The sequence below is a fragment of the Salmo trutta genome, chromosome 15, assembly GCF_901001165.1.
Source record: "Salmo trutta chromosome 15, fSalTru1.1, whole genome shotgun sequence".
Classification (NCBI taxonomy): Eukaryota; Metazoa; Chordata; class Actinopteri; order Salmoniformes; family Salmonidae; genus Salmo; species Salmo trutta.
Window position 1 is genome coordinate 54,592,021 of NC_042971.1, and position 11,310 is coordinate 54,603,330.

An 11,310-nucleotide genomic window follows, 5' to 3' on the forward strand; every position below is an offset into this window, starting at 1 on the left:
GTCTCAATGGGGAAAGCTGCGCTGACTACACTGACTGTGCTAGTGGCAGACTCCACTAAGCTGGCAGGCTGTCTAAGAGCCTGCTGTCTGGTCTGCAACATATCTCATTGTGGAGCTAGAGGAGTTAGACACCTGAGAGCACCCCTCCAGCTTGGATGGAGTCCATCATTGCTGAGCAGGCCAGGCTTGGTCCTGTTTGTGGGGGAATCCCAGAAAGAGGGTCAGTTCTCTACAAATTATGTTGGGAAGGGCAGAAAACCGTTTTCAACTAGCGATTGAGTTGTGCGAGTCTGCTGTAGAGCTCATCACTCCCCCTAACTGGGAGGGGGCCAGAGACAATTACTCAATGCCAACACATATTTCTAGTTAATGGGTTTCCATGGCCGAAGAGCCGCACTCAAGCTTAAGATCACCATGTGCAATGCCAAGTGGCATAGCTGTAAAGATTGCTGCCATTGGACTCCGGAGTGATGAATCACGCTTTACCATCTGGCAGTCCGACGAACGAATCTGGGTTTGGCAGATGCCAGGAGAACTCTACCTGCCCCAATACATTGTGCCAACTGTAAAGTTTGGTGGATGAGGAATAATTACCTAGGGCTGTTTTTCATGATTCAGGTTGAGCCCTTTAGTTCGAGTGAAGGGAAATATTAGCTCTACAGGATATAATGATATTCTAGATGATTCTGTGCTTCCAACTTTGTGGCAACAGTTTGGGGAAGGCCCTTTCCTGTTTCAGCATGACAATTCCCACGTGTATAAAGCAAGGTCCATACAGAAATGTTTTGTCGAGATCGGTGTGGAAGCACTTGACTGGCCTGCACAGAACCCTGACCTCAACCCCATTGAACACGTTTAGGATGAATTGGACTGCGGGTCTAATTGTCCAACACCAGTGCATGCTCTCATGGCTGAATGGAAGGAAGTCCCCGCAGCAATGTGCAAACATCTAGTGGAAAGGCTTCCCAGAAGAGTGGAGGCTGTTTTAGCAGCAATGGGGGGACCAACTCCATAATTTTGAGATGAGATGTTCGACGCGCAAGTGTCCTCATACTTTTGTGTACATGTAGCGTACATCTTCACTGAATCTAGATCTTCAAATTTCACAGTCATTCCATGTTTGCGTCATGCATTATATCATCCTGTAAAGTAAAGTACATTGTGTACATGCTCTCTCTTTTCTTTATCTTTACATTAGTAATTGTGGCATTAGATAGACAGGTTGACTTGGTTGATTTGATGAAAGATGATTCATATCTCTTTTGTTTTTGTTGGTCATACTTGCTGTAGTTAATGTTTAGGGTATTTCATGTTCATGTATTGCCAAAATAATGGGGCATGCAGGAAACTTGCCAGAAGTGAACATGGGTAATACAATAGCTAGCCATGGGAGATCGACACATTCACAGCTAGCTATGCTAGCTAACGTTAGTTGCTACTTGCTAGCCACAAGATTGTAACGTTTAACAGGGTGCAGTTGTCTAATATGTCAGGGTTGTTATAACGTTTTGAAAATGTCTGTGATAATCTATTCCCCCTATTCATGATGTTAGTGGCAAACGATGTCAGAACTCCGAAGGTTTTGCTAGCTAGCTAGCTACTGTATCTGTTTGCTTATCCCGGAAAGGCTGGCTGGAAGAGGAAGGGCTGGGGCAGTCCTATGTAAAACAATCGATCATGATTCATTCAATTTGAAATGGGGATATCCAACCAGCGTAGGGTGCAGCCTGGAAGTCTGAGGGCACACCTCCTTCATTATCGATGCTTCATGCTGACACATGAAAGCAGCTGTTCCAGACTCTCAAGTCAGGAAGAGTTTGATAGCTGGTGTCAGTAAGGAAATGCAGAGGGAATATTTCACCAACCATTCGAAAGTGTCTGATAGCATTCCAGTGAAACGTTAATTTGCTTGAATTTTTAAACACAACATTTTCAATATCTCCTGTTGTTCAGCTATGTCTATTTTTCACTTTTTCCTTCTGTCTCTCTCTCTCAGTCTCTCTTTATCACTCTCACTCTCACTTTCTCTCTCTCTCTCTTACTTTCTCTCGCTCACATTCTCTCTCTCACATTCTCTCCCTCTCTGCTAAGCACTGACCTTGGGCCAGTAAACAGTGTTAGTGATGTATTACAAGTGCAGAGGGTGAATAATTATCCTGAAGCAAGGTGGCCCCTCAACACAATGACTCTGAGCTGTAAATTTGGATTGGATTTATAAAATATGGATGCCATCTATCTCAATAAAGGTGTGATTTGAATATGGATATTATTATAAATGTGATTATGTGGTTTAACATGGTGATCATGTACATACATTAGGGTCCGAAATTATTGACACTGTTGATAAAGATAAGCAGTAATGACTGTATAAAATAAATAATTCAAATATTGAGCTACACTGAGTGTACAAAACATTAGGAACACCTGCTCTTTTCATGACATAGACTGACCAGGTGAATCAAGGTGAACACTATGATCCCTTACTGATGTCACTTGTTAAATCCACTCCAAACAGTGTAGATGAAGGAGAGGAGATAGGTTAAATAATTATTTTGGAACGCTTACGACACCTTGTAGAGTCCATGCCCTGACGAATTGAGGCTTTTCTGGAGCTGTGGAGTGGTTTAGGGGGTGGGGAGTGGAGGGGGAGTCTCGGAGGGTTGAGGGGAAGCTCTCGGGGGAACTGTGGGGGGATCTTGGATAGTTGGTGGCCTGGCAGTTGGGAGCTTGGGCCGGTGGCAGAGAGGTCGCTGGTTCGGGTCCCCAATTTGACTTGGTGGGAGATCTGCTCAATGTGCCCTTGGGCGGGGCGTTTGACCCTGGTTGCTCCGGTGGGTCGCTCTGGATGGGACTGTCTGCTAGATGACAATGTCATGTAAATGTTGAGCGGCTTCACTGAAGGTAGATTGTATGTTTTAAAATTCAATAATAATAAAAATAATAATAATAAAATCCTACATCTGTGTGAGTTTCAAATACTTCTATGTTTTCAAAGATGGTTATACATGCAACCAACTAAATGGTTTATACAGAAAGGGGGAAATTGAACAATGTCTGCCATAATGGCTACAATGATTGCCATTTACTTTTCTTGCCTAGCAAGTCCCATTTCAATCTTATGAAATCATCAAATATAGTGAAAGATGAAAAAAAAAAGATTGAAGAAAATTGAAGAGTCTAGATGGATAGAAGATACTGAAAGTGACAATTAAGTGAAGTTACGCCAGGCAAAATGCCAACAACGAGGGTTGGGTTTGCCCCCACTGTACTGCTGCCAGGTAGCAGATAACAACACATCTAAATCTCCATTCTAAATGTCAGGTTGCAGATGTGGCAATCTGTGTCGTGACATGAGGTAAATGAGAGGTTTAACAGTGAGAGCCAGGTAAGATCCACTACAATGGGACAGCTTAGTGCCAATCTGCTGTTCCCTTTTGATAAATGGTGAGCTATCTATACGATAGCTCTGTGTAATTGATAACATGTGTACTTGAAAACATGGCTCTTGGATGAGTTTCATCTCCAAGACAGGAAGGAAGCACACTTGCCTGTGATAGCTATCATGATGTGCTACCTGTCCCAGACCTGCTGTTTTCAATTCTCTAGAGACAGGAGGAGCGGTAGAGATACTCTCAATGATCGGCTATGAAAAGCCAACTGACAGTTACTCCTGAGGTGCTGACCTGTTGCACCCTCGACAACTACTGTGATTATTATTATTATTTGACCATGCTGGTCATTTATGAACATTTTAACATCTTGGCCATGTTCTGTTATAATCTCCACCCGGCACAGCCAGAAGAGGACTGGCCACCCCTCATAGCCTGGTTCCTCTCTAGGTTTCTTCCTAGGTTTTGGCCTTTCTAGGGAGTTTTTCCTAGCCACCGTGCTTCTACACCTGCATTGCTTGCTGTTTGGGGTTTTAGGCTGGGTTTCTGTACAGCACTTTGAGATATCAGCTGATCTAAGAAGGGCTATATAAATACATTTGATTTGATGATTCGATTTGATGATGATCATTATTAAGAATCTCGGGCAGCGAGAAGCTAGAAGCCATCTCGTCTCTCCTGTGTCACCCATGCAGGTGAAAATAGATCCTTTAAGATTACAGGCACATTATTTTATTTAACCTTTATTTAACTAGGCAAGTAAGTTAAGAACAAATTCTTATTTACAATGACGACTTACAAGGTCTATTGACAAACCTTTGAGGAGCAGAGGGTTCCCCGAGATATAAAGTTCACCTTATATAATGCCTGGCCTGGTTGTTATCAGTCCTCTCATCATCATCTTTTTGCTAGAAAAAGTTTGATAGCTTTTAAAGCAACATTACTCTCTCTTCTCAATTTGCGAAAACTTTTTTTGTGGGTAAAAGGTAACTGGAAACATGTTTTATAACGTTCCAGTTTAAAACACCTTAGCATTCATTAAAGGCACCACAAAGGCGTTACATATACAGTCAGCATATGTCATTCTTCAAGGAATTGTAGGTTTGAAGTTGCCTACAGATGACGCATCAACCGACCCACTGACATGGACGGAAGAATGGACTCAAGGTGTTGTGGACATCAATAAAACATGAGGTAGAGGAACCTAACGTCTTTAAAAACCTTGTTATTTATAAATGTAGTCCGCTTCAGCATACTCTGAGATGTAATCTGGGGCATACAAAAGCCCATGATCTATGCCTTTAGACTTATCCCATCTCAGAGGGCTTAAGTCGGGAAAGGAGGAGAATGAGGGAGACATTCGTAGTGTAGTTAATTAATTGCCCAGTTGTGTGCGAGCTACAACTATTCCCTATACCCTCAGCCAAACCAGTGCCACTTCACAGAGCTATTCAAGGGTGAGGTGATATTGAACATTTTTTGGAAGAAATCCATTTATTATACGATTGCCAGGCCCAAGGTGGCTTAAAGGGCAGATAATTGATATGTATTAGAAATACTAAACCCCTTTGTAAAGTCAGAGGGGGGGGGGGGGGGGGGGGGGGCTGGTCTGGCAACTCTTGAAAGGAGATGAAAGTAAGTTGGTAGCAGGACACTCTTTAAAGTCTCACTCTCATCTTCTGAGAAACCTGTTTCAAAAGTGTACAGATTAAGTGTGAAGTCCTGTGTTATCGCACATTCATAAAAGATAAAGCTAGAAACATTCACAACAATTGACCTTAAGCCAAGGCCTACACATGAGGCCAAGACTATTCTATCCCATAAGTATTCCTAGCTGACATTGTGAGTCCCTACTTCTAGACTATTCTATCCCATAAGTATTCCTAGCTGACACTGTGCTTCCCTGCTTCTTTAAAACATTTGTTCTGTTTCCCTTCATGTGTTTCAAGACTATTCCCATGGCAATCAAGAACGAGAGACACATTCACTGAAAGCATGCTTTTGTCAACTGATGTCTGTTGGGACTATACTGGGTGAGAAAACCGAAGCTTTCTCTTCTTTCAGCATAATGTACCCTGTACACTTCACTTCAGTCAGATATTTATGAACAATATCTTTGGCTGGGCTTTAACAGCTTATCTGTATGCTATTTTGAACAGTTTAAAGAATTTGACGGCTGCCTACGTAGGCTTACATTTGAGAATACCAACAGTAATGGTAAGAGCAACAAATTCATCACACCCATATTATAGCTCCATTAATATGTAATTCAATAATATCTTAGATCCTGCAGCACAAGATGAGTCACTCCCTCCCATAATGAAGCCTCTCTCAGCAGAGGCAGAGCCACAGGGAAGTAACCAGTAGGAAGTAGTACAAGTCATTAAGTGAACTCTCTTTGAGTTACTGTTCAGTTTGAACGTCTTGGCTCCTAACACCTGACCACTGCCCACTGATCTCTGACAAACCTTCTCTCTGTTCTGTCACTGCATCCCAGCGCCCCCCTGCACCAACTGACACTCCAACAGACACGCCAACAGACACACCAACTGACACACCGACTGACACTCCGACTGACACTCCGACTGACACACTGGCTGACACTCCGACTGACACACCGACTGACACTCCGACTGACAGTCCGACTGACACTCCGACTGACACACCGACTGACACTCCGACTGACACACCAACTGACACACCAACTGACACTCAGGAAGGGGCCAAAAGCTCAAGAGAGAAGATTTCACAGCAGGACAGACAGCGGTGTGTTATTCAGCCTCTTTTTCATCAATAAACGGCACATTGATATTCCAGGCACATTGCACAGTGTGATAATGATGGATACAAACTGACAACGGAGGTCTGTGGTGTCATTTGTAATTGGTCGGTGCGTGGCGATGTTTTCCGTTTACCGTTGGGTCCCACGAGATGGCTAATCAGATAGTGGACCAGCAGTAATTATGTCTGCCCACCTACGGTATGTAGAGAAACATGGCACTGAAGAATCAGCTCGCTCACTCTCTCTCATCTCATTTCATCTTACCAGAGAGGAGTGGAGATGCTGCTGTAATCAACTAACCTCATTCATATGTGGCTCCCTTTATTCTGGGGCGCTTCGCCTTGACACCTGCCTTGACTGTGCTGCATATTAAATTCAATTATCGTTCAACAGTGGGCTACTGCAAAATCAAAGCTTGAGGAATATATGAATATATCAGTAAGTAAACACAAGTCTTAATGCTATTAGGGTAATATCAATACCTGTAAGCTCAGCAATTATTGTTATACATGATAACAATGTCATGTTCATTTAAATAGGGAAAATGGATATTACCATTTGGTCTCTGAGAGGAAAACCAAGGACCATGTCTTTTGAAAGTAAATATTAATGTATTTTGAAAGTCATCACTTATGATGTAAAGATAAACATTAACAGTTATGTTATTATAAACAGGGTAATCAATAGCACACATTTTAAAGCAGCATTATGTAATATTTTTGCATTGCCATTTCAGAAAAAGTCCTCAATATATCTGCAGTAATAGTGGAATGATAATGTTTCACAATATTGCATTCTGATGGTACAGCCTTACAATTTGTCAACCAGAGACTGTCTGAATGGACATGTAAATTCAGATTCTTTCGTAGTACTGTCAGACGGTGAAGCGTGATTCATCACTCTAGGGAACGCGTTTCCACTGCTCCAGAGTCCAATGGCGGCGAGCTTTACCCAACTCCAGCCAACCCTTGGCATTACGCATGGTGATCTTAGGCTTGTGTGTGGCTGCTCAGCCATGGAAACCCATTTCATGACAATGCTGATGAACAGTTCTTGTACTGACGTTGCTTCCAGAGGCAGTTTGGAACTCGGTAGTGAGTGTTGCACCCGATGACAGATGTTTTTTATGCGTTACATGCTTCAGCACTCGGCAGTCCTGTTCTGTGAGTTTGTGTGGCCTACCACTTCGCGGCTGAGCCGTTGTTGCTCCTAGATGTTTCCACTTCACAATAACAGCACCTACAGTTGATCGGGGCAGCTCTAGCAGGGCAGAAACTTGACGAACTGACTTGTTGGAAAGGTGGCATCCTATGACGATGCCACGTTGAAAGTCACAGAGCTCTTCAGTAAGACCATTCTACTGCCAATTTTTTTCCTGTGGAGATTGCATGGCTGTGTGCTCAATTTTATACACCTGTCAGCAACGGGTGTGGCTGAAATAGCGAATCCACTAATTTGAAAGGGTGTCCACATACTTTTGCTCTCACCTGGATTCATCTTGTCATTCTATGTCATTGGAAAGAGCAGGTGTCCTTAATGTTTTGTATACTCGTTGTATAGTGCTGCTTTTCACATACAGTAATCTGATGGATAATTCTAAAAAGGTACTGTAGGCACATCACATTATTGCTTGGTGCAGTATGCACAGCAGCAGATGCCCAATTTTTGAAAAATATTCAACAAGAACAACCCATTAATGTTAGATTCATAGTGCACAGGCTGCCTTTCACATTTTCTGCTTGTTGTAGCAGAAAATACATTGGTATTAAAGCACCATTGGCACATTTACTCTCTATATGAAGGCACTTCAATGCCGCTCAGAGACCCATTTCATCAATTTCGTTCACAGTTTTACTGTGTAGGTTTCATTTTCCTGACACGTTGAATAGCCATTGCAGTAAATTTGATGCATTGAGCCTTGGACTGAAATCAGTAAAGGTAGCAGATGTATTTGGTTCACTTTGCTAAATATTCTGATTTTAATTATTCTGCTTTTTAGGGGGGGCAGTGTTGATGTGGGGTTAGGATTACTCCAACTGGGTAAATTGTGCATCACAGACTCTCATCTGCATAATCTGACCGGTCTACTGGGAGAAGCTACTCTTCATGCAGATCACAGATGACCAAAAGTAATTCATGCAAAAAATGTATATCCAGATAGAGAGAGGAGGGGGGTGGAGAGGGAGAAGCAAGGCAGAGAGAGAATTAGGGCTCCTTCTCACTGGGGTGGGTTTCTCTCACTCTAAATCAGTGATAAGTGGAGGAACATCAGAATGCATAGGAGGATGTTTCAGTCAGGGGGCCTCATAGATTGAAATGATATATTCAACGAGTTTAAAAGTGTACAGTATGGGCCATCAGATTGCATTTAAAATGCAGGAGCAAAATATGCATTCCATAAAGCAGGTTTCCATCCAACCATTTTATGTGAGTAAAGTACGTCAGATAGGCCTGATGGAAACAAGATATTCTTCAGTAAACTGTCCAAATGTCGCCAAAACAAAATACATTAGACAAGGTCAGGTCTTTTTGTGTCAGTAAAATGAATAATGCAAAAAATGGCGGTGGAAAAGCTTTTTTGACATGTCTGGTCCTCCCACTAGTCCGGGAAAGCATGCAGTTTATTAGGCTACAGATGAAACAAGTTAGGAACTTCCCAAGGTGGTGAAAGTGCAAGGTGATGAGCTTGACGCTCCTTTCCAATAAAAAATGGAGGGACTTATTCTGGTGACATGACCGTCGATGTTTGGCTGTCGTTTGACAAACAAAAATATTGCTCTTTCATCTATAATAATCTCGTCATGTATGCTATACATGCACTCTTGCCAACAGCATGGAATGCACGTGTCAATACCGAGCCAGAAGCAGAGTGGGCACACTCACTATGGCACATTTTCAGAATAGAGTTGAAAATGCAATGGAAGCCCATTTTATTCGGTATATGGGAATTTAACTGCACACAGGTATTTATGTGCACTACGTCATCACGCACAGCCTTATCTGCAACAAGTTAATTTGATGGAAATATCTCTGGCAGCAGAACATGCTTATTGTTTTTATGTAGATTTTGGAGTACTTGCATGAAAATATCAACAGTTAGACAAACCTAGCTATAGATATGACTGGCTCATAATAAAACATACTCATGAGTTTAAGGACAGGCCATGAAATGGGCTTAGAATATTTATTGAGGAAACCGATGTGAGAAAGTGGATTCAGTGGGAAAATGAGAATGGAACGGATGATTGGGGGGGATAGAGAGAGAGATGGAAGGCCCTCGGCAGCGGTGGAGCCATGGCGTCCGGGATGTTTACGGACTGCTTCTGGACCCCCCCCACCCCTCCCAGATCTTCTTCTGTAGCCAGGAAACAGTCCTGTCCAACAGCACTAGAGGCCTGCCTTTGCATGCCTCAGAGGCATGAGAGGAGAGGGGAGGGGTTCTGTAGATTGGCGGGATGGTGGAGGCCCCGAGCCGTCCATGCATGCGGAGAGGGGCGAGACGGCTGGTGAGCTCAGGCAGGCAGGGCGGTGGGAAGATCGGCATGGAGGCCAGCCACGGCATTCTGGTTCTTTGAGGCCTGGAATTGTGGCAGGGCACCAAGACGACAGACATCTGGTTAGAGTGGGTGTCCCCATGATAATAGAGAATCTGGGACTTGGTCTGAAAACGTGGTGGAATCTAAGACAGTGAGGTCAAGCTCCATTGTAAACGAAGTAAGCTACCTTAAGTAACGAAGTAAGCTTTTGCTACAGCAAGGCTTGTCACGCAGTGTCTTGCATGCAAGACAAAACAGAGAGAAGGAATGACTGTTTGAGCAGGTTTAAGTAGGGTGGTAGTGCTGATTAAGGAGGGTGAGAACAGGTGTTAAGGTTGATTAGCAGTTAGTAGCAGCTGGAGTTTGTTTTAGGTGTTACGTTTAAGACAAATAGTTAAGCGGTGCAAACATTAGTTGAGGCTGATTGGCAATGGTTAGCAGCTGGTGCTTGTTGAGATGCTAGGGAGCTGCGGTCAAGGCAACTAGTTAAGTGTTACATTCAAATCTGGTCCTTAACACCATTAATGGTGTTTTACTGTATTGCTGAGGGAATGAATATCACATTTGAGAGGTGACGGTCCTGTGTGGCTCACTTGGTAGAGCATGGTGTTTGCAACGCCAGGGTTGTGGATTCGATTCCCATGGGGGGCCAGTACGGAGATGAAATGTATGCATTCACAACTGTAAGTTGCTCTGGATAAGAGCGTCTGCTAAAATGTAAATGTGATCTAAGCTTATCATTGGTCACATGCTTTGAGTCTATATGCTCTGTTTTTTTGAGGGAAGTTCTGTTGAGCCTCAGTGTTCCAAATGGCACCCTATTCATTTTATAGTGCACTACTTCTGACCAGAGCCCTATGGTCCCTGGTCAAATGTAAAGCACTATATAGGCAAAAGGGTTTAATTTGGGAAACACATGGAATCCACAGGGTGTGAACAACAAACATATTCTTTATATAATATATCCAGTATTGTAAATCCTACTTATTTACTATGTAAATGTACTTTAGCTCGGCTCGTAATATGTTAGCTTAGGGAGAGTTATCACAAAGCTGCAGTATATCACGTGTGGGGATAGAGAGAGAGCGAATGGTTAAGAACAATTGAGAATGATAGTGAAAGGAGAAAGGCAAGCACTCCACAAGAGTGAGAGAATCCCTTGGCATGGGGTCCTGTCAGTCACTGGGGGTCTTTTAGCAAACTACCTCATGAGTATTTGTATGAGTGGGGACTGTGGAGGAAAAATGAGAGGGTATGGGCCTCCAGATAGGTAACCTCCAGTTAAAATGTGTGCCATTTAACTGGTGTGGAAAAGTACAGTACTTACACTTAGCATATTCCTAGTTCATTAGCTGCAGGGACAAGGCAGGGAAGAGATGCCTGGTTGCCATTACAAGACTAAAGACATACCTGCTGCACTACATACTTACTGTACACGTTTTGTAGAACTGTAAGAAGGTCACTTCTGGTAACTTTTTAAAAGGACGTTCTACTCCAAAATGCATAACAATTTAATGATGTTGACACCATCTGAAATATAACTGATGCTCGCCACTGAACTGTTGGGAGATGACGAGGAGCAAGCGGTGGCTGTGCGCTCGTG

The 11,310-nt window shown here is 43.1% G+C and overlaps 1 protein-coding gene across 1 annotated transcript; it reads right to left on the minus strand.

Moving 5' to 3' along the window:
- Positions 1 to 5,872: 5,872 nt before the first annotated feature.
- Positions 5,873 to 9,733, minus strand: LOC115148344 (proline-rich protein 9-like). The gene is made up of 2 exons (XM_029690263.1): positions 9,581 to 9,733; positions 5,873 to 6,070 (listed from the first exon to the last, which is right to left on the minus strand). Exons 1-2 carry the CDS (start codon positions 9,731 to 9,733, stop codon positions 5,873 to 5,875), a joined length of 351 nt encoding a protein of 116 aa, XP_029546123.1.
- Between the last annotated feature and the right edge of the window lie 1,577 nt (positions 9,734 to 11,310).